Here is a 23,296-nt window from a genome sequence, read left to right as displayed (position 1 = left end):
CGACATTGTCACAAGCAGCTGGAGATGGAGGTTAGAGAGAGATTTGTATTAGGAAAGCCGGGAGTCAGGGAAAATCCTTGTGCGGATGGAGTTCTTTCTAAATTAAGCTGATTTGGAGCCCCAAGAGCAATAAAACACAGTTTGGGGAGCACACGGTGGGGGAGGCAGCCTCCCGCCCGGCGGATCTCGGCAGAAGGGCAGGGAGAAGGACAAGGACACGTCGCTGCGGCCCACAGCAGGGAGCTGACAAGGCAGGAAGAGCAGATGGACACGGTTCATTCCTCCAAGGAATGTTATCTTCCTCTGATGGAAATGCACTTCGCTAACGGACTGTGACATTGTTGGACCTTCGCCGGTCTCAGACCAAGTCACCCATCCCAAAGGGATGTGCCCAGTGGAGCAGAGATGACACTGTTTACATGGAGGCCAGACACTGTCTGGCAGCCTGGAGACAACCAGCTTCATCACCAGGGTGCTGGAGAAGCCATTTGGTCAAACCAGCCAGGATAAAAGGTACCTGGACTGCTGGTTTCCCTGAAGCTAAGAATTTTTGGAGATCGTTTCTGATCTCAGCAACAAAGATCATGTTCTGCTCTTCAAGGCTTTAGAGAATGGCCTCTTCTGTATGACATTGCTTTTGCGGCTGGATATTCCGGTGGATTAAATACCAGGCTGCGAGTCCAAATTGGGATTTTCAGAGAAGCTCCTCGAATGTTGCGCCTGAAAACTACTCTAGTTTGTAACATGCTGAACACCTCTCTGAGGGGTCCTAAACATCTCCTGCTTTCAGCTACACCAGTGCGAATCTGAAGGGTCTCTCCTGGTTCAGACAAGGGCAATATTGCTGTTACATTTCCACATGGAATTGCTCTGGAAGAGCAAGAGTGACCTTCTCCTCCCCGGTGCACGCAATGAGCCCATGTGGTTGCCTCTTGCCAGAGAGAATTGGGCCCACATTGAGTGGCAGCAATGAATTTAATTGGATTAAACTTTGATACATATTAAAGATACGTTGGTTTCTATATAAAGTAATATACTTAATTAGTTCAGGAAGTCTGTTAAATATTACATAAGGTTCCCAATGAGTTCCCTGCCTCCGGGTCTCCGTAGGCAGCGGCGAGCTGGGGAGCTGACATTTGCACATCTTCTCCCATAGGAGAAGCTCTGAGGAAAACTATAGTTCCATAAGTGGGTTTGAACTAGACCCTGCTAATTGCTAAGCATCATTAAGTTGTATAAAGTTTGATTAAGTGCTAAGGAGCACACGCTCCCGCAGCTTGTGCCAGCCAAGGTCCAGAGAAGCCCAGCTCATTTCTCTACAGCTGCTGCTTTTCAGCATCCACATGGGAACAAAATTGGCTTTGATTAGAAACCACTCGGTCTTTCTCAAATGCCCCTACTCAGCTTCTAAGCTATGGATCTTATTAAGAGCTTTAGAAATGAAGCCCAGCCCTGCTTCCTTAAAGCGTCACCTGAGGAAGAACAAAGTTTAGCTGATATTTTTTCAAAGAACTGTAACATTTACTCTTCCATGCAGCAAAATGATTCCAGCCTAGCTTGTAACAGCTGTATTATGCCTTGTTATTCAGACCCTGCCATCTCTCTTTGAAAACATCTATTGGTCTTAGCAGATGCCAAATCAGCCCAAGCTGACAGATGTTGGATGACTTTTGTTCTTATTCCCCTTGTGCTCTGAAATTTTAATTTCAAAATGCAATATCGAATTGGCCTTGACAAGAACCAGGTGTTAATTCTGATCAGACAGTTTCTTCATTACAAACCATATTACTCACCCTGTTCAGCTGTGCTTTCCTCCCCAGAGCAGCCAAACTCAGCATTTCTTTGCCCAGGGTGGAGCACAGGACTGGGAATGTGACTTTGCTTGGTGACAAGGTTATTCGTAATTAGTTAGTTAGTTCCCAAGGAGCCAAAATCAGTCACTGCAGTTTGGGACAGGTCCAAGTGAGATCAACCTGGCTTGTGAGGAAGGAAGGAGGGAAAGAAAGAAACTGAAATAAAAGGAAAGTTATAGCAAGCGGCCACCTGAGAGCAGAGCTACAGGGACTGTCTTTACCTGTTTGAAAGCTGAGTTGCATTTTTGAGGGCTGTTCTCATCATTGCCTTGCTTAGCAAATAATAAACCTGCTAAATTAACCCCCTTGAAACCTGTGAAGGAGAAAAAAACCCTCACTCTGCTACCGGAGAAGTCATTGGGACATCTGGCTGAGCAGCAGGACGAAGCGCCACGAGAGCTGATTCATTAAGTCCCGTCCAGGTTTGGGCTGACACGGTGTCTATCGAGCCTAATGTCTCCAAGTTTGACAGGCAAGTTGCTGTTGTTGTTTTTAAAAGGAAAAGATATCAAAGAGCGGTGTTTCAGCAGAGAGGCAGCTCTGGAAGGGGACATGGTTCCCTGGCAGGTTCTGAGCCCTCTCCACTGATGCTACCTGTTAAAAATTCCTATTGGGCTTTGGCACCGCTGGTTATGCCCTGCTGATGGGAGAGGGGAACTCCAAGAAGGGAATTTTCAGAGCCAAAAATACAATTCTTCACAATAAAAGGCAGAAGAAAAGGAAATAAAACAACGGCACAGGTTGCATGCTGACAGATGCTTGGGACAATGCCGGGGCAATTCAGCAAAGACACGAACACAAAGTGAGTTTTTAATCATCCTGTGCTCCAAATTGGCCCCTCTAGGACCTCCAAACTGAAGTGATGCACAGCAGAAGCCGGTGTCACTAAGCCACTTGCATACAGAGCCTCTATAAAATGCCCAGTGAGTGAGGCTGGTTGCCCTTTTCCCCAAAGCAGGAGGAGATGGTCACCGTGCAGGAGCACTGGGGCACCCAGCACAGGGTCTGCAGCAAAAATCCATTTTTTGGATGCTGGAGGCTCCAGCTTCCCAGACAGATGGAAGTCTCAGAAGCTGCTCCTCTCCTGGCCTGGAGCCCTGGCATCACAGGGAAACTTCTTTTAAAGATAGCAAACACCGAGGAATTCATATGCAAGCTATCTGCTTTCCAGAACTGCTTCCCAGCTTCCTTTGTTCCACTACCAAGGTACTTCTTTTTTTTTTTTTTTTTTGTAAAGTTTATTAGATATTTTTTTCCTTCTACAGAAACACAAGATAAATATCAGGAAAACTATAGACTGCTCAGCTCTGTCATCTCTTATTTATCTAATATTCTGGGCAAATTACTCTGGATAAACAATAATTTAGAAGTGGCAGCATTACACTTTGCAAATCACTTTGTAAGTTACCTTAGGTACCAAGTACCATCCCAGCTTCCTATCTGAATAGCAAAAACTTTGTAAATAATGAATGACAGCAACCAAAGAGCAAGCAGCCCGTGGTGATAACACGGCCGCATGCACACAGGAATTTGGCATTTGTAAACATGTTAATGAATATTAATGATTCTCTGAGTGTAGATCACTGACAGCAGCAGAACTTTTTGTTTTTACACCCCAAACGGAGCAGATCTTCTCTGTTTGGGAGCACAGTGGAATTACAGAGCTGATCTGCCATTCACCACCCAGCACGGGATCGGTGGGAAGCTGGTTGGCCTTAAATCAAAGCAACTCTGAAGTCTTGCACAAAGGTCTTCAAAGTCTCCCCAAAGGTGCACCCACCACTTCGAGCTCAGCCCTGAGCTTATTCCTGGCTGGAAATGGGCTCATGTCTCTGTGCTGCCTCTGTGCTCCTCACTCTGCCTGGTGGCCCCATGCTCAGCCCTTTGAGCCCTGTTCTTCAGAAAGGTGCCAGACCCAGGTCAGCCGGTGCAGAGGGGACTCCTGGCCAACATCCCACTAGGGACAAGTCAAGCCTTGGCCTCTGCTCCTCACCATCGATGCAGAGAGCTCGAGGCATCCCCAAAAAGGAGCTGTGCCCACAGCCCTGGGTGGGCACCATCCACACCCCAAAGAGGAGCATGGCAGGGACCACTGGCAGGGTCCCAAGGAATGTCCTGGGTGGAGAGATGGATGCTCTGCAGGGAGAGGGTGATTCCAGCAGAATGGGGAGGGTCTGGGGAACGCAGGGATGCTCCTGGATAGAGATGTGGGGATGCTCTTAGGGATGCAGAGGCATCTCTGAAGATAGGTGCGAGGATGCTCTTGGGGATGCAGGGATGCTCCTGGGTGACCGGGAGGGATGCAGAGATGTTCTGGCAGCTGCTGCGATGCTCTGGGGGGATGAAGGGGATGCAGGGATGCTCTGGGTGAAGGGCACATAAGGTTGCTCTGGTGAGGATGTGGGGATGCAGGGAGGCTGTTTGGGGGCGATGTGGGGACGCTGCTCGTGGCGGGTTGCAGGGAGGACGTGGGGACGCTGCTCCGGGGGCTGCGGGGACGCTCTTGGCGCCTCGGCGATGCTCCGCGGGATGCAGGGCCGCCCTGGGCACGTGTCGCCGGTGCCATCGCCCCGAGGCAGCGGGGCCGGCGCCCCCCTCCCGGCTGTTCCCGGACCCCCGGGCGGGGCGGCGCGGGGCGGAGCGGCGCGGAGCGCGGGCCATGGAGAGCGGCGGGGCGCTGAACGGCTCCGCCGCCGCCGCCGGGCGCTTCGCGGCCGCGGGCACCGCGGCGCTGGGCGCGCTCATGGCGCTGCTCATCGCTGTCACCGTGGCCGGCAATGCCCTGGTCATGCTCGCCTTCGTGGCCGACTCCAGCCTGCGCACGCAGAACAACTTCTTCCTGCTCAACCTGGCCATCTCGGATTTCCTAGTAGGTAAAGTGCCGCTCCGCGCAGCTCCCCCGGCCCGGCGCGGAACTTCGCGGCGGCTGCATCGGGGCTTCCTCCTATGCGACCCTCGCGCCAGCCCCCGGTGTCCTGCATCGACAGCCCCGGCAGCGCAGGGATCCCTGCACCAACAGCTCCCCGTGCCCTGCACCGACAGCGCCGGGATCCCTGCACCGACACCTCCCCGTGCCCTGCACCGACAGCGCCGGGATCCCTGCACCGACACCTCCTCGTGCCCTGCACCGACAGCGCCGGGATCCCGGCACCAACACCTCCCCGTGCCCTGCACCGACAGCCCCGGGATCCCGGCACCGACACCTCCCCCGACAGCCCCGGCAGCCCCTCCAGCAGCAGCCGAGGCTCAAGCCCCTGCACGACTCCCGGCCCTGGGACAGCAGGGCACGTGCAGGCTGCACGGGACCAGGACACGGCAAAGCACCGTGCCCAGAGCCCTGCAGCTCCGAGCAGCAGCCCCGGGCTGCTCCCCCGGGCCGGGGGCTGGAGCTGTGGGGACGTGGGGGACACGCTGGCTGCGGTGTCCCCAGCTGCCACGCGCTCCCCCAGGGCCAGCCCCGTGCAGACCCCTGTCTTTCTGGTTGCAGGTGCCTTCTGCATCCCCTTGTACGTGCCCTATGTGCTGACAGGGAGATGGATCTTCAGCAGAAGCCTTTGCAAACTGTGGCTCGTAGTTGATTACCTGCTCTGCACCTCCTCGGTCTTCAACATTGTACTGATTAGCTATGACAGATTTCTCTCTGTGACAAGAGCGGTGAGTCCTGCCCTGGCAGCTGAGAGGGGAATATTCTCCCCTTGCTTTATTCTCCAGATTCGTTGCAATAATTAAAAGCCTTTTGAATCCTCCAAAATTATGAATCTTTCAGCCTACTGATGGAAAGCAATAATTACCCACAAATACATAATTCAGCTTTAGTTTCAGACTAGCATTTCTGGCACAATTAAATCATTTAAGGTTCAAACCCCATTGTGCAGGTGTTCCCTTCTCAGACGCCAGGAAGATAATATCCAAGTGAGTCAGTGAGCTAAGCAGACCTATTACCAACTTCCAGGGGCTGGTTATCTCCAGGAGAAACAAGGGGGTTGCAATAGGAGCCTTGGCTTCTCCTTGTCTACCAGAGCAGTCCATCTCAGTTCCACTTCTCCCGGGTGCTGCCTAAGGTGTTTAGGCACTATGGCGGAAGACAAAAATATTCAGCATTTTGCAGGAAGCAGCTCAGATCCATTGCATGTTGTTTCCCCTCAGTTCCAGGTATGATACAGACTAGCTACAACGAGCCCAAGTCCAGAGAACCTGAGCAAAGTCTCTGCCCCAGGTTGATGCCCAGGAGGCACAGGGAGCAGCTGGGGACCGCTCAGGGAAGGGGCTGCCGAGCTCCATCCAAGCCAGTACATTTCCACTGAGAAAAGCCAAGTTTGTTTTTGGAGCTGCAAGATGGGGGTTCTAAGTCTTCCCTGCAGGAGTGTGATTTATCTAGCAATTGCTCCCGTTGCCCATACAAATCTGTTGCACTGCTGGGCTATTGCCTAGCAACTTTCCCAGAAAGGCCAATGGTTCCTCTGAGAGGAGCCTCGACCGGCTGGCCGGCGTGGTCACTCCTGAGAAAAGATGTCCCCCTTGCAGGTCGCCTACAGAGCCCAGCAAGGCAACACGAAGCAAGCCGTGCTGAAGATGGTGATGGTTTGGGTGCTGGCCTTCCTGCTCTACGGACCTGCCATTATCAGCTGGGAATACATATCGGGTCAGAGCACCATACCCACTGGGGAATGCTATGCTGAATTTTTCTACAACTGGTATTTTCTCATGACAGCCTCTACATTGGAGTTTTTCACCCCTTTCATCAGTGTAATGTTTTTCAACCTGAGCATTTACCTGAACATACAGAAGCGTACCAAAATACGCCTGGATATTTTCCACAAAGTACACCAGCAGTCCTTTGCTGAAGAGATGGAAACGAGCCCAGAAGAAAAGCTTTCTTTGAAATGCTGCAAGTGGGAACAGAAGGAGGCAGCTGAAACCCTCGACCTCTCCAAGAGCAAAGCACAAGAATCAGCCTCCAGCCCGAGCGCAAAAGATGCGCTGAGAGCCAGCCCGGATTGCTGCGGAAAACCAAAGCATTACCACAAAAAACACTGTAAAAACTCACCAACCACTCCGTCCTTCGAAAAGCGGATGAAGATCGTCTCCCAGAGCATGACTCAACACTTCAGGCTCTCCAGAGACAAGAAAGTGGCCAAATCGCTGGCAATAATTGTGGGCATTTTTGGGGTTTGCTGGGCACCGTACACTCTCCTCATGATCATCCGGGCGGGCTGCCACGGCCACTGCATCTCTGATTACTGGTACGAAACTTCCTTCTGGCTGCTGTGGATCAACTCTGCTGTCAACCCTATCCTGTACCCGCTCTGTCACTACAGCTTCAGAAGAGCTTTTATGAAACTCCTCTGTCCAAAGAAGCTGAAGATTCAACCTCACAACCCACTTCAGAACTGCTGGAAGTGAAGCCAGCCCAGGGTACGGATGAGAAGAGCCTCTTCATTCGCCTGTGTGACAAAGTACTGCAGTTTGCTTCCTCGGAAGAGTCTGCGGGATATGAAGAAGGCAGCAATGAGATCAACATTAATTTCTTCCAGTCCATCAGCAACAGAAAAAAACATACAGAATGGAGGGGTAAGTTTTTGGCATTACCCACCCTCCCCAAATCTGCATCCGCTCCATGAAGCTGCCACAGAAGAGCTCTGCTGCCACCTAGGCAGCCAGAGAGGCACCAGCATTTTGTTAAAACAAGCAAAAATCGAAACTAGTAAGAACTAAAGAATAAAAACATCTAACTTGAACACATTGGACCGAGCTACAAGTTGTCTACATTCAAACCAGATGTTTTTGAGAGAGTTTTCTTACACTTATGGACATGCAATGATGCAAAATTTCAAACTTTCTTTTCAAGAAAAAAACCCACCTCATTTGTCATTAGTGCTACAACTACAACCATAATCTAGACCCCAGTTGCAGATGGTGCAATTGGTATTTGCCCCCAAACGGGTAAATCTTTGTCCCCAGGAGTTTCAGCCAGACTTAGGAGCTCCCAGCATCCTCAAGCACCCTGGTGGCATTTCCTGATCCTTGCTTCAAAACTGATAATATATCTTGATTCTTTTTGATCATCATCTTGATTTATTGATCATCATCTTGATTTCTGTATACTGTTAGCAATCCTGCCTCCTTTGGAAAGCTTACCTCTTCTCTCAAGCATGGTCCCATGTCCTGCAGCAGACTCGTCTGCCTTTCCCATTTAGGATGTCTGCTGCTTGCCTGGCTTTGCAACGGAGAGGACGGAGAAGAGCAACACGATGGGAAGGACTTCCAGGCTGGAGATGCCCAGCAAGAGAAAATGCAGTCACTGATACTCACAGATGCTGAGAGTCAGCAAGTAACATAAGCATCAAATCCTTTTTTCTTCAAGCAGTCAACGAGTTTCATAGCTGCAGTGCCAGCTTCAAGAGACCAGGGCTCTATCATCACTGTCTTAATATGAGACCTTGGGCATTTTGTCTCTGCTTCCCATTTTATACTTCGTAGTAGCCTATTTAGCCTCTAATTTCTGTGGGAACAGATGTAGTATGATCATAAAGCCAACAACTGTAACTCCCACTGTTTAGTGCTGTCGTAATACAAATACATATTTAGTTGCCATGGCAAAAGCTCATATCTAACAGTATTGTACGGGGGAACTCAAAATCATAAGTTTGAAAAATACATTTTCAAATAGAAACCCAAATACTGTAAAGTATCCCCAAAAGCTTAGGATGTTGTGATGGCCAATTACACTTAGTTGTTGTAAGCAAACTGTTTCTTGGCTGTTGCTAGGAATAAAAGAAACAATATTTTTGAACTTTATTGTTGATTAGATCAATATTGTCAGGTTTTAAATGATGTCTTGTTCAGTGAAAATGATATTTCAGTGTTGCCATTCAGACCATTATACACAAGTTAAATCATATCCTGTGATAGAAGTGTACTAAGAGCAGCTAGTGTGCCCGTTGGTGAGCCTGCTTGTACCCTTGCTTATGTCTACCCAGCCTCTGAAAACCTCAATAAAATATTTTCATATGATGCTTGCAAATCCTTTATAGTAAATAGGACTTTGTTGGAAATTACACATCCATTTGAAAAGCCAAGTACCTACAGATTTGTCTGAGGATACAGTTAAAGTCTTTGTGTTTGGAAAAAAACCCAACCAGCCAACCCCCCAGCAAGCTCCTCAGACAGCTAGATTTCTCTTACCACTGATTAGCAAGTCCTGATAGCACATTAACTCCATTAACATTAATTTGGTGAAAGCAAAGCCCTTAATTCTTTCCAAGACTAGTTCTTTCACAGAACATGTTTCACACTGTTTAGATCTGAAAAGGTTATGTTATCATTAAATCTACTTGGGGCTCAAAATGCACTCGTCTGCTTAAAAAAGACAAATTAGCAATACGAACAAATTTCTAGTTCCCAGCTGTGAGTCTTTCCATTTGTTCAGAGAGAGAGATAGGACCACCAGATCATTTGTTCGGGTTATAGAAAAGCTGCCAGCAGTTACATTATTCTAAAGGAAAATGATGGAGGAATTATTGTCTCTCTTTTTACTGTCTGGCACTAAACAATGATTACCTTCTCCACGTTCTTATTATTCAGAAAAAAAGGATTTTATTATCTTCCTTTAAGCTTAAAAATAAGAAACCATCCTACATGATTTTCCAATGGCCAGGGCAAGGTCTCAGAAATACAGAAGAGGCCAAGCATCTATTAAAACTATGCTAAATTGGTTTCAAAATAGAAATAGGTCCCATTCTGCATGGTCTGCCCTCATATATTTGAAACCACAGCTGTTAAAAATGTCCCATTTCTACCTTACAGGCAGAAAACTGCACAATCAGGTCCTTTTTTCAAAAACTATGTAAAAAGGCTTGCCATAGTCAAGCAAATGCAACAGGTACTTGCAGAAGCCCATAGGCACAGAGGAAGAAGAGAGTTATTTCCAGGCAGAAGTATCCAGTTTATACATGGAGTGCTAGTAAACAAAGTAAATGCAGCTGAAAATTGTATCGAGAGGTTTTTTAAAGAATCAGACTAAGTAACTTACTGTAAGTCATGTTTGGAGGGAATGGCAGTTCCCTTAACACAAACCTACACTCCATAAACTGGAGGATGCAAAGGCAGCAATTAGAGTTACCAGGTCTCTGGTCCTTTCCTAGAGCAGTGAGTGCATATCAATACGCTATGAAAGAACATTTTTCAGCACAGCTACTTTCCTTCTGGCTCTGCAATGCTTCCTCCCTAATCACCAATAATGAGATATCTCTTTACACACACAGGAGAACTTTGCTCCCGCTGCCTCTCTCCAACACCCTTCCTCAATTACGATTCCTTATTCGTTCTCTCTAACCTGTAGTTATATAAATTGCTCCATTGTTGCAGAGACGTCGCTGAAGCTTCATTAGCTCAAGTAGGAGGCTAGAGAAGGGACAGCACAAGAAGGAGCTTTTGTTGAAAAACACCTGTCTGGGATAATTAATGAAATTTGCTGAGAGAGAATCTTCGAAATCAGAAAGATGTGATTATATTTTGATTTGAAAGAATGCTAATGATTTCCTTCCATGTTTGCAAATAAATATTAATTTTCATAGCAGTACAGGGATAGAAAGACACTAGGGTGGTATCTCTACTAGACATTAGTTTAGCAACACAATTTCTAAGAGAGGATTAATTTTTCACAACCCTAGTTTCCCATGCACAACCATGGTACCAACACAACTTGGAAGTACTGACCTGCTTGTGGAAGTGAACCCCTCACATTCCAGAGCTTGTTCTGCAAACAGATGGAACAGGAGCATTACCTTCACTTCAGAGGCTGGAATAGCAGGCAGAGAATGAAGCATGTTACTAGCCATGCTGGATAACTGCCACAGAATGCAAAGGCTCCCTGGGTTTCTTGCATTATTACAAAACTAGCCTTTATCATGCAAGGTCTACGTGGATAGTGGGATCTCACAGCACTAAGGTGCTCACTTAACCTTGAGTTGAATCTATTCCTTTCTTCCACTCCATTTCACAACATCTTTTTCTACCAATATCGCTGCTTTTGCAGGATTAGGGAATTACAGTTTTTAGAAAAGCAATCAGGAAAGCTGCAGGGTGTCAGGCACAGCTGTAACCTGGTGCCACCATTTTATTGGGATAGCAAACTGTGTCAGTGGCATTAACTTAAACCAAACCCGCGGGCTCCTGGGAAGGGCGACATGTACGTAGCTCGAAGGCAGGAAACCCAGGTCTGTGTGTAAACCTCTCCTGTGAGCTCAGGAATGCTGGTGACTCACTAAATCCCCACCGTGTCTATCGCTATAGCCCAGGATGCACGAGCACTGCTCGTTACCACGTATTTATAGGTCACACGTTTTTACTCCATAATTTACGAGCTGCTTGTACAGTCCGAGTGCACAACAGGACCAGTACTTAATCCAATTAGCAAACATTAGAGGTAGGGCTGCGCGTGTGCATTTGTGGGGGAAGAACAAGACTATTATTTTTCCATTTGTGAAATTCTACCACCCAATACAATTTTATAAAGTGACTCAGATGTGCCTAGCTGGAGTTTTGTGCTGTGTTGTAAAGGCTTTTCTTACACAGCAAATAGCTGTCAATAACTCCCAAGGCCCCCTGCCTTGGTATACAATGATCATACAAAGAGATGGCAAGGAAAGAGAATAAAGGTGTTATGTGTGTACAGACAACAGAATCCATTCTGTGCATGTAACTGCAAGATTCACAACAACAAACTGAAGTTTTTATAAGTAGACTGTGCCCACAACTAAATATCAGGCTTTCTTTTAAGCACAAAAATGCATTTGGGATGGGTGAATTATTTTTAACATATCATCTAAGGACTTAGCAGCACAGTTAACACTGAAGAAAAGCTGTTTGCGAAGTCCTTAACTATCTTATTCTGGATATCTCTAAGCATTCATGAACAGCAGCTCTCTGCTAGCAGGACAATTCTGGAAAATACTTCAGCCATTATGAATTAAGTAACAGTTAACATACAGCTTTTGGTTCTTAGGCGCTGGTTTTTGAACAACAAACAATATGGGAGCTGCATATAGAATTCCTTGAACACAAGGTTGCACGTACACCCTACAGTGTTCAAGAATTAATGACAGATTGACAAAACAGAGCGGTTACCCTCCATTAAGAATAAAATTTACACTCTAGGAAGCACAAATTCAACAAACTATTACAGCTAAAGCACTGTTTAATATCTCTGATTGAGCATGTATTCAAAATATACTGGGATAAAATAATAGCATTTACAGTACATGCACAAAGCCAAAGTTAAGACCTCACAGAACTAGGAATTAAGCCACTGTTCAACAGATTTTATGGAAATAACAAGTAGGAAGAGCCCCTAGTATTTCTGTTATTATTTTTAATCTACACGAAGGTTTAGAAGTATTTGATAGAACTACATCGGCAGGAGAATGCTGACACATAGCTACTTCTACATTAGACAGAAGACTGGAATCAAAGATGCTCAAATGTTTTCATCTGTTTCAAAAGGATAAAAAGCTGAAATCCTTTAGAGACTTCCCCTCAGAAATCCCATGTGCTTCTGAGCTCAGTTTCAAAGTCACCATCTCAAAAACACCGAGAATGTAGGTAGCTGAGTAATTTCTGTTGAAGAACTAGAAGCCCAATTGACATGACTCGGTACCTCACGTCATCCTGACGTGAGGGAGGCCTGAACTCAGGCACCGAACAGACTGAAAACAGGAAAAACAACCAATAATCAACCAATCTGATTAATAGTAATCATTCATAGAAGTGGCAGGACAAGGCGTCAAATCAGCAAATAACACAGCAGAATAACGCCGCCCCCACACCAAAGCAGCACAGCACAAATTTGACTAAGCTTAAATGTGAACTACACAAGCAGCTCCGATGAGGTACTCGTGTGCCGACAGGATCACACAGGATGCGTTAGAATATGGATATATTATCTATCGGAAAAGAGCAGTATAAAAATTTCTGACCAACTTTGAACAAGTTCCTTCTTTATATTGTTACGTTCATGACTCTCTGTAATCATTGTCTCCAGTAACATATAAGCACTCAGCCTTTACTAGCATAAATTGGAGGCAAAAGCTACTTCTTAGCTTGAATATTCACTAGAAGCAAATTTCATACTGTGCACTCATTCATCAAGTGATCTGATTACTCAAATGTATTATTGATTTTGTTTCGGACTAGGAAATTTATGAAATTAACTTATGTAGCACTGTTCATTTGGGGTGAATATACAATTATGGAACTGTTCTGTCTTGATCAATTTTCTAAGCCACTGGAATACATTTAGTAAGCATTAAAAATCACTTTGTCTTTAGAGCCTTTAATGAACAAACAATGATCTACATGAATTAGCAGCACCAGTTAATAAGCCGTACATGTTCACACGGCAATTTTTGCCATCAATCTGCAAATAAATTCTTATTTACTGGGGAAAAAGTCCTGATTTTCTTTCAGGAAAGAAAGAGTTAGCTCTAATAATGCTAATATCCTCGAAGAGACTGCAATATCATGAAAAAGGCAAAATTGACCCTGAAAAAGTACAATACCTTACAAGAGGGGAAGGCAGATGTGATGCACCATGTAGAACTGAGCATCTCTTCAGCGAGTTGTGTATTTTCATCCTGTACTTCAAGATGAAGCCCACTGAAGCTACAAATGTAAATGCATGTATGGTTATAAATTATATTTGTACAAGCTATCTAGAAAAACAAAAATAACAAAAGCGATTGAGCAAGTTGCTTGGGTCAAGCAGGAAAACATATTCATCGCTCAAAGCCACTTTCTTGGTGTTAGTTAACGAAGTTAGATTTTTTCCGCTGATTTAGAAACACAGGGAAGTTAACTTACCAAAACAAAAAATGTTTTTTACATCTATGGTTACAGGGGCCATCAAGACCTCTGGGAAACAAAACTAATATAAGGACTTAGCCTGTTGCATAGACTGGCAAGCTTCAGAATCACAACTTCTGGCAGGGAAGCTACTAAATGCTACTGGTTCTTGTTTTTCTAGACATTGCTCACTCTCCCAGTGATTGTTTACTTGCACTAATGTTTGAAACTCCCATTCCATGTCTGGCGTGGTGGTGGGTAAATGGAGAAAATAAACATTTTCCAAAACAACCCTGTAAAAAATGTTGATTTAATACAGTGACCTTTTACCAGGTTATTTTTTAAATGTGACAAATGTGTGTCCTGTCTGGCCAAAGCAAACTAGCTGGCCAAACTAATCATCCCAATTTGTGATAGAGAAAAACAACAGGAAATGAATAGCTACAAAAGAGTATGATTTCATGAATAAGATAATCAAAATATGGATACTTCATCTGTAATATCACAGATGTCTTCTTGACAAATAGTTTTAGTTAATTATATCGCCTCATGCAAATATTTTTCTTCATAAGCATTTTCCACATTTAGTGGAAGATTCATTCACCTGGCTTTAGACAGTGCATGTCTAACTTCTATCCACGCCTGATTAGTGTGTGTACAAAGGATACACTGGATGGGGATTCACGTGCCTTTGGAAAACACTGATGTTCCAATCTCAATGGTAAATAAGCACCGAGGAACAAAGTGTCACAACCAAAATGCGGTAACTTAACAATTATGACCAAGTTTCTTCATACATGAAAAAGACTCCAAAACCGAAGATATTTTCCCCAAAATATCTTCCTTATTTCCTAAAATACTCTCATCTATGTCTTTATTGACCATGTATTTCTCCAGTTACAAAGTTAAAAAGACCCCAAATTGAAGATCTGAGTAACAAAAGATGTATTTGTTCTACAGTTAGTTTTCAGTCCTGTTTTTCAGTGTTAATGCCTGGATCTAAGTGCATTTCTAAAGCATACATTTCAAAAGGTAATTTAGTCTGTACAAAACATTTTCAGCATATATGGATAAGACATAACAAATGAAAAGCCTTGTGCTTATTTTACCTAATAACCACAACAAAGTAACAATATTTGCACATACTGCAGTGCTATATTCAGAAGAAAAAAAAAAAAAGAAATAAAATTAAAAATTACCTGGGTCACCACTGCATTATACCAGAGTGACTCCAATTAAAGTCAATAGAATGGTAGCAGAATAAAATGACTTGCAACAAAGTAACCAGTCATATCCATTTCCTCTTACTGAAATTAAGCAAGTAGATATGATTAAGGTATTAAGCCATAACTATATGATTTGATAGCATAGCTATTCTTTTCACTCCAAAGGAAATATACAATACATGTGTATTTCTATCTTCGTGGTGCAGAATTACAGTAATATGTTAAGAACAGAGCCCAAGAAATGCACATTTCAAAAAACCAAAGCAGTATTGCACATAAACAAGCACAGAGGAAAAAAGGTTGATGACAGAATCAGATGCTGTTAAGGCTTCCTCCTTGGACAACTCTTATCTCAATCAGGAAAGAGGAGATGAAAAACTACTCTCAGGGGGAAAATGAAGGACAAACACAATCTCAATATTAAAACAAGCTTGATAAAGATCTCTCTGCCTTTGTCTTGCCAGCTATATTTTATGTCTCAGAAAAATTGGCACATACCACATAATAAGTCTCAGAACTGCAAAGAGGGGAAAAAAAAAAAAAAGGGTGCAGTGTGAAGGTAGCTTGGTTTTATTATCAAGATAGTTGCCCAGCCTCCCCTTATCATTACTGGCACACATACATAACCTGCCATCCAAATATTAATAACTTCAGTCTTTTCAGACCTCTTCAGTGCAGGTACAATTAATCCCTATTTAACAAGACAAGGAAAATTCTTAACAGGGAATAGCATTGGAAGCTGCCGTATGGAAGACACACAGGAAAAAAAAAAAAAAAAAAAAAAAAAAGACTGTTCTTTAAAGACCAGGCAGCAGCAATTCAGGGACAAGGTTTTAATTTATAGCAGAGCCATCTGCACAATGATAGTGAATTTCATTATTAATGGAAGTGGACAAAATGTCCATAGTTTCAAAATGAAAACAGAGCTTTTAGGGTAGTGACCAGGCTGTAGTCCTATTGGAGCTGAAAGCTGAACCATTCTCCGTGCACACATACGATCCTGCTGGTCCAGTAAAGATTTTTTCTCTCTCTCTCTCTCTCTCTCAAAAAGTCTCTCCTCTTGTAACTTTTATGCATATCTCCATATTGCAAGACACAATCTCCCCTAAAATATGAGTTTCCAGTATCAATCTTACAGTTTGAAAAAAATACTATGTATACATAGAGTATATTCTTTTCTTAGAAAAAAATAAGCCCAAACACATATTTATTGTCTTTTAATCCACACCCCAGAGTTAACTGTTCAAATAACACATTAGCATTCCAGCAGCCTTTGTGCTCCCTTTTTATGTTCTACCTACCACCCAATTAATAACTCATTAAGTCGCACACCTGCAACACACCTACCCTCTGATCCCAACATTAACCTGTCATTACAGATGTCACTGTACCAATAAGCCCAGTTAGCAAGAGAGCCTGCAGAAGACAATACAGTGAAGTTATATTGGCATTTTGCATTCAGGAATTTGCATAGACATGATACATATAACAGAGTCCTCTCTATTAGCAGTGGCGCCTCTTGATCCATAGCCACAGACAAAATGTAGTTTTTATTTTTCAGAATAAAACTGCTTTCAAAGCTATTTCCTTGCTCTGTGAGAATTGGTCTGCTCTGCACAAAAGTGTTCAGCTGGGAGGAACCCAAAAATATTTCTTCCTGGACTTAAGTGTGCAATGTCATACCTCACACTGCATGCAGAAACCTGGTGAGACATTTCTCATGCACAGGTGGCTCTGACCTCCACAGACACACGGGTATTGATGCACAGCCCTAGCAGCCAGCGCTGCTGCTCTTCCCCTAAGCAGCAGAAGGGGGTTGAGGAACACAAATCATGAACCAGGTGCTCGTACTCATTGGCAATTCAATTTGTTCATACCACTGTTTATTCCTGAAATATTTCTGGTGCCATGTTATATTTTACCAATCTTTGATACCATTTACAGTAGCAAAAAGATAATTTATTTATACTAGCAAGGAAATATTTTCATCATTAATTATAGCTGTTTCACACTCCTCCCTAAAGGCAGAGAGCAGCTGTCTCCCCTCTGAGGGGAGGGGAAAAAAAATTTAAGAGAAGAAATGAATAAAGGTGGTTATATCATAAAGACAGACAGATAAAAGATCAGCTTATTTTTATTTAGATTTTTTGATTAATGACACTGAGAAGTCACTTTGTTCCAACTCAGAAAAGCAAGTCAACATGGCCTGCAGATCCTGAGTTTCAATCAGTTCCACGAGATAGCATGCTTCATTCCGCAGGTATCTGTCTAATGCCAGAGGGGATCCTGGACGTGGAACTGGAAATTGACAACCGTCATTATTACAACTTCCGTATTTTGTTGCAAAATGCCTGAGAGACTTCAAAGGGAAGCAAAACAAGCAGCTTTCTAACAGAGCAGTCCAGAGTAAATCCATACACTGCACTCCATGCATTTAAAAGGAAGATGTCATCTAATCCATCAAATTATGATATTTTCCCCTCCATTATGGCTCACTGTAGTTCTGCGTCCTACCATTTGATTGGGCTTTTCCCTTGTGATTGTTCTCTTTTCACATAACTGTCATACAGTTCTTTCAAATGCAGCAATAATTCCTCTAGGTTGTCACCTGTCAGTGCAGACAACGCAATGACCCGGTCATCTACTTGTTCTCTGAGAAGTGGCAAATTAATCCTGGACTGGGCAAGGTCAATCTTATTCCCAATGACAACACATGGAATCTTGGACAGTCCTTTTCTATATTGTTCCAGTTCATATTTTAAGTCTTGTAGCTGAATCCAAGGCTGAGATTCAGACAAATCCACCACGTACAGGAGAAAACGACAGCGTTCAATGTGCCTTAGGAAGGCCATCCCGAGGCCCCTGTTTTGATGAGCACCTCTTATTAGGCCAGGAATATCAGCAACTACAGTGAGAGAAATTACACAGTGACTCCAACACATTTAAAAACATCTACCAAGTTGTTTTAATGTCCTGTGATTACTTTTAGAATTACAGATCAATGCATCAATGTAGTACAAAACACAGCAGTCATAAGATACTAAGTTATGTATCCTTTATAGCTCCCCAAAATAGATTATTTCAGTGGAAACAGAATACAGATCCATAGTTCACTATTAAGGGCACATACAAGTGAACATGAAATGTATTTTAAATATTGCGTTGCTACATTAGGTTGGAAGTTTTTTTAGAACAAGCAAGAAGTATAGAGATTTGCTTTATTTTATTCTTACCTGCTACTTGTTCCTGCTAACTCTTACCTGCTACTTGCTCATAGTCCTCATAGTGAACAATGCCAACATGAGGGTTTAGGGTTGTGAATGGGTAGGCAGCCACTGCTGGCTTTGCATTGGAGATTGCTCTCAAAAGCGATGATTTCCCAGCATTGGGAAAACCCACCTGGAATACGAACATTAGTTTAGTAAAGTCACAGTTTCATGTTAATCCCAATAAAAATAAAAGGGTCATTCTAATTCTCTTTTGTATAACACATAAGTACATATTCTCTTCAAATTCAAAACAGTATACCATAAAAACTTTTTCCTCTGAATTGATGCAATGAAATTGTTACAGTCTTTATCTTTTATTTCTCTTTACCAACTGCAGGTGGTTTCTTCTTTTCACCAAAAATCCAGAATTCGCTTTGCCCCTCACTGAATCAGTAATATTATTTCGCCTATAAATAACCAGAACACCTGTAGGCTTGGGATTTTACAGAGCTCTCAGAGTTTTAACGCATAACTATTTAAACAAACCAATCCTAGAAACAAAGTTACTTTTGGATATCCAATGTCTGAATTCTGACATATACGGAGGGCCAATATCACCCAGATGAACACAGACCAGATTTTTTCTTTCTGCTGGTATCAGATACTCAGAATTATTGTCAGAGTACAGAACTCTGCATCAACTCAAATTTCCAAATTGTAAAAAAAAAAACCAAAAAAACAAAAAAAACAAACAAACCAACACACACAACTGGACAAGGTATTCACTTTGACACAGAATTAAGTGCATTGATCCATTATTGCTAACTCCTTTCTTTGTCTCTAAAGAAATCTGCAAAATTCTCCTACACCAAACAGTTATTGTGCAGTTATGGCATTACCATAAGAGCACTTGCACAATTCTAATAGCCAGGATCAAAATATTTCCATATTTAAAAAAAGAAAATTGACTTGGTATTTTCATTTTACAGAATGTTAAACCTAGAACAAAGAAAGTCAAATGTTCGGTATTTGGAGGAAGAAAAAAAAAAAAAGATGAGATAGAAATGACTTGGCCTTTATCAAAGTGCTTTTTTTTTAAAAAAAAAAAAAAAAAAAAAAAAAAAAAAAAAAAGCACATAACACAATGACTCGTTTAGAAGAACTCTCCAGACTGTCCATCTGCAGACAACCCATTGTACATCATCAGTGAGTCTACTAATCAGTGATGAATCTTGTGCATTGTTCTCCTATAGCTACTGTTGATTTTAGCAGAAATAGGATGAGATCAAGTAGCAAAAGAATGACAGCTCTGCAAATCACTCTGGACAGCCTTTCACCAAATAACAGCAAGAAAGCATTGAGCTGCATCTCTGGACAAGCAAGACAGAAGGGTAATAAAATGCTATAAAACATTATTTCTTCCATCAGTCAGGCATCATATTGCAAAGATAAAGGTGAAGAACCACATTAATACTCACCAATCCTGCATGTGCTGTTGTCTTGAGTTCCAAGTGGAGGACTCTTTCCTGGCCTGGCTCTCCAGGAGTAAAGAAGGTTGGAGCTCGGTTCTCATTGGAAAGAAAAAAGCGATTACCTTTTCCTCCAGCTCCCCCATAAGCAGCAACATACTCTTCACCATGTCGAGTGAAGTCAGCCACAACTTTCCCATCCTCCTTAACCAATGTACCTACAGGGACCTGAAAATACAGGCAAATACAAACAATACTGTAGCCGAACTATCTCATCAGACCCTTTGCCAGCTGACTTTAGATTAAAAAAACAAAAAACAAAAAAAACACCCTCTCTATTCTGAAGCAGGGATCTGAAAGAATCCAAAATGACAAGTGTAATTCATGAAGCTCATGTTCTGAACCCAAACACCACTGTCAGACATCTACACTTCATCAGAACTTTAACAGCCCTGTTTTCTGCCTTTGTAACCACAGGTATCTAATTATAGTCGTGACTTTAGAAACACAGTACACCTACGCACCAAACAGGATATGTTTAAAAAAAGAAAACATGAAACAATAAAGTCTGCTCCTATTTAGCAGGTTCTTTGTTCTGAAAATATTAGGCAAGTGAGCCCTGAAAGTAAAACTGTGTTTGTTCTGGCCAGATGCACCTGCCAAGGAAGCGGGGCTTTTATGACTAGTTAAAGCAGCTGGATCTCTGCATGTGCCAACCAGCTCTGGAGATGAAATGCAAAAGTCCCTGTAAAAATGTACACACAAGCGATTTTTCTCACAACTACATCATCCAGCTTGGGAATCTGCGGTGTTTACTCTTAACAACCTTAACTTACTTTAACGTACATGTATGCACCGTTGGATCCATAGCAGTTTTTGCTTCCTCCTTTCTGTCCATGAAAGCCTTGATAGAAGGGGAGGATTGAAGAAAGTGATTTGATTTGGCGGTCAGCTGTAAAGCAAAACATACAGATTTTAAACACGTCATTTTCATAGAGGAACAACCTATTGCCTGTTCTTTCTCTTTACAAATACTGTAGTAATACACATCCTATTCACTGCTTCAACAATAAAAGCAGGAAAGACTACTATTAATATAAGTTATGATGAAGTTTCCACATCTTTATTGATCAGCTTAGGTTTATTGATCACCTTTTTTATAAACTGGTCATTCCAAAGTCTATGCACCTATTACAAAATACTCGAGAAAATGCGCTTGCCAGATTAGCAGATTTTGCAGCAGACTGGAGTGGAAGAAGATTTAGTTAACCTGAAAGTAAAACGCAATGGGTTTTAGCCTTACCATAACAAAGGCAGAGACGAGCAGATATAATGTTTCTGAATTACCTTGTCTCTCCAAACACTTTTTAGGTGATTCTTCTAAGGCTATCAGGGTCATTTAAGTTGTCCCTGTTACCACAGCTTATCACAAGGCTTAAAAAGCAAAGACAGTTTGCGGAGAAACATTTCAGATCTCTCACACTTAAATTTACCAGCTACCAACACTCCAGCACTGGGTTGTTGGGTTGGTTTGGTTGATTGGTGGGGCAATGGGGATTTTTAAAGGATGAGACAGCAGGAAACAAAACAGACTTGGGATTTTTTACCTTTGAAAATGACATGACCCCCATCACCTCCGTTTCCACCATCAGGACCTCCAAATTCTTTTCTGGGCTCACTATAAAAAGAATGGCCCCCTCCTCCGCCATGTCCTCCAATCACTCGCACTTTCCGATGATCCACAAAATATCGTGTCTGCAACAGGGATGGATTTTGTACCACTTCAGTGCAATTTATAAGCCATCCTCCAACAAGTCTGCATATTAGATGATTAAATTAACGCATGTTTCAAACTTAAAAGAATTATGAGTAGTAGCAAAAACAAAGAACAGAAGATATTTGCAAAGAGAATAAGCAGAGAAATACTTTGTATATAGCAGTCAGTTGCACAGGGGGTAAAGAAGACATGGTGTAAAGAAATTTCTGGATCCTGGCTTTGAGAAGGGTTCTGGAATTCCCAAAGGAAAATACTGCAGATGTATTTTCACATGCATGCATGAGACTATTTACATGGCAGACCAAAAAGAGAAAGGGTGAGCATGCATGCAGAGGCACACAGATTCCACAGCTTGGACTTCACGATGAGATTGAACAATATCATTTTCTAATAAGGTGGTCTGAATAGTATGTGCAGGTGAAGTATTGCAGTATAGATATTCATCTGAAAAGAAACATAATTTCTGAATAAATAAAGCTACATTACAATTCCTGACTGCTTTAAAAGACCCTGTTAGGAAAGTATTTAGCACCACCATACGGCAAGATAGTGAACTACCGGAACTTGTTATTTAAAGAATTAGTAAATGAGAGTTCATGTGAAACTTAAATTGGAAAGGAACCACATGAAAACGTCCTAGATTGTGCAGCTTATCAGGCATAACACATAAGTCAGCCTAGCAACTACGGAAGCCCCCAAAGTGAAAAACAAAACAAGGTTTTAATTTTGAGACTGCATAAGGCTCATTTCCTCCAAGTCTGTATGTCTGGGCTAGGAAACACCTAACTCTGAGCACCAACACCTCCACATGAGAAGTAGATTTCCTAAACATTCAAAAAGTTGACTGAACTCCAGAATATATATATATGTATGTGTATATATATATATATATTCACCTCAGAAGTGTGTCTTTTATCACCGTGAGGACCAACAAAACAAACGGCCGCTCCCCCAACACGGACCCGGCCCGTCTGCGGCGGGACTCACCAGCTGCCGCTCCGTCAGGGCTCTCTTCTGCGCGAACCGCCGGCTCTTGGCGCCTCGCGCGCCGCTCGTGGAGAAGGGCGGCGGGCGGCAGCGCGGGGCGCCCAGGAACACGCCGAGGAGCGGGGCTGCCCGCGGCGCCCGGCCGCCCACCACGAGCCGCCGCCACAGCAGCATGGCGGGCGCGGCACCCCCGGGCACGCACCCGTGACGTCACGAGACGTCCCGTGACGTGCGGCCGTTAGGGCCCCGCCCCGCAGCCGTGGCCGCTGCCCGCCGGCGCATGCGCAGCTGCTTGGGCGGGAAGCGCCGTGGCGGGAAGCGCGGCGTGAGGGGAGGCGTTGCCAGGCGGGAGCGGGTGGGCGCCGCGCCCGCGCCCAGGTCTGGTCCCTTCGCGACACGGTCGTTACTGTGTGACAGAAGGGCGTTGTGCGCACCGGGTGATCGTTTTGTGAAGGCAACAAGCGCCCTGGTGATCGCTCCGCTCTGTGGAAATCCAGGGCATCCTTCTGCCCACCATGGTCATGAAGACCTTCACTGTGCCCCAGAGGTTGTGCTGCAGCATCTCAAATAAGGCAGATGCCACCCAAGGGGCCTGTTTTCTACCTCTGCCCCTCTCAGGGAAGCTTCGGTGCACCATGAGTCAGAGGATACATCTCTTCACTCTCTCCTCCACGTTACCTGTGAGGTGAGCCATTAAAACAAGGGCTATTGACACTTGTGCGTATGCACAGTGTTTGCTCATCAAATAGTGCTTAATGAGTCTGAAAGCCGGGACAAACTTGTTATATCTAATAAGCTTTGACACACATCCAAAATTTGAGGAACATGGTGCAACATTGTTTCTAGAAAGACTAATAAAGGACCCTCCCCTTATCACCTGTTTTTTTCTCCTCCCATTCAGAAGCCTGTCATAAAAAAGTACCACCAACTTCAT

The 23,296-nt window shown here is 43.7% G+C and overlaps 2 protein-coding genes across 2 annotated transcripts; one reads left to right on the top strand and one right to left on the bottom strand.

Moving 5' to 3' along the window:
• Window positions 1-4,512: 4,512 nt before the first annotated feature.
• Window positions 4,513-7,293, top strand: HRH3 (histamine receptor H3). Its single transcript, XM_088527949.1, has 3 exons — window positions 4,513-4,726; window positions 5,341-5,507; window positions 6,378-7,293. The coding sequence occupies exons 1-3, from the start codon at window positions 4,513-4,515 to the stop codon at window positions 7,254-7,256; spliced, it is 1,260 nt and encodes a 419-aa protein (XP_088384075.1). The 3' UTR covers window positions 7,257-7,293.
• A 9,732-nt stretch (window positions 7,294-17,025) lies between these two features.
• MTG2 (mitochondrial ribosome associated GTPase 2) lies at window positions 17,026-22,536 on the bottom strand. The gene is made up of 6 exons (XM_088527706.1): window positions 22,363-22,536; window positions 21,206-21,353; window positions 20,435-20,550; window positions 19,608-19,826; window positions 18,181-18,319; window positions 17,026-17,825 (listed from the first exon to the last, which is right to left on the bottom strand). The coding sequence occupies exons 1-6, from the start codon at window positions 22,534-22,536 to the stop codon at window positions 17,431-17,433; spliced, it is 1,191 nt and encodes a 396-aa protein (XP_088383832.1). The 3' UTR covers window positions 17,026-17,430.
• Between the last annotated feature and the right edge of the window lie 760 nt (window positions 22,537-23,296).

The sequence above is a fragment of the Tinamus guttatus genome, unplaced genomic scaffold, assembly GCF_059628265.1.
Source record: "Tinamus guttatus ecotype Peru unplaced genomic scaffold, ASM5962826v1 Tinamus_guttatus_pri_ptg000027l, whole genome shotgun sequence".
Taxonomy (NCBI): Eukaryota; Metazoa; Chordata; class Aves; order Tinamiformes; family Tinamidae; genus Tinamus; species Tinamus guttatus.
This window is presented reverse-complemented; position numbering and strand designations above follow the sequence as displayed.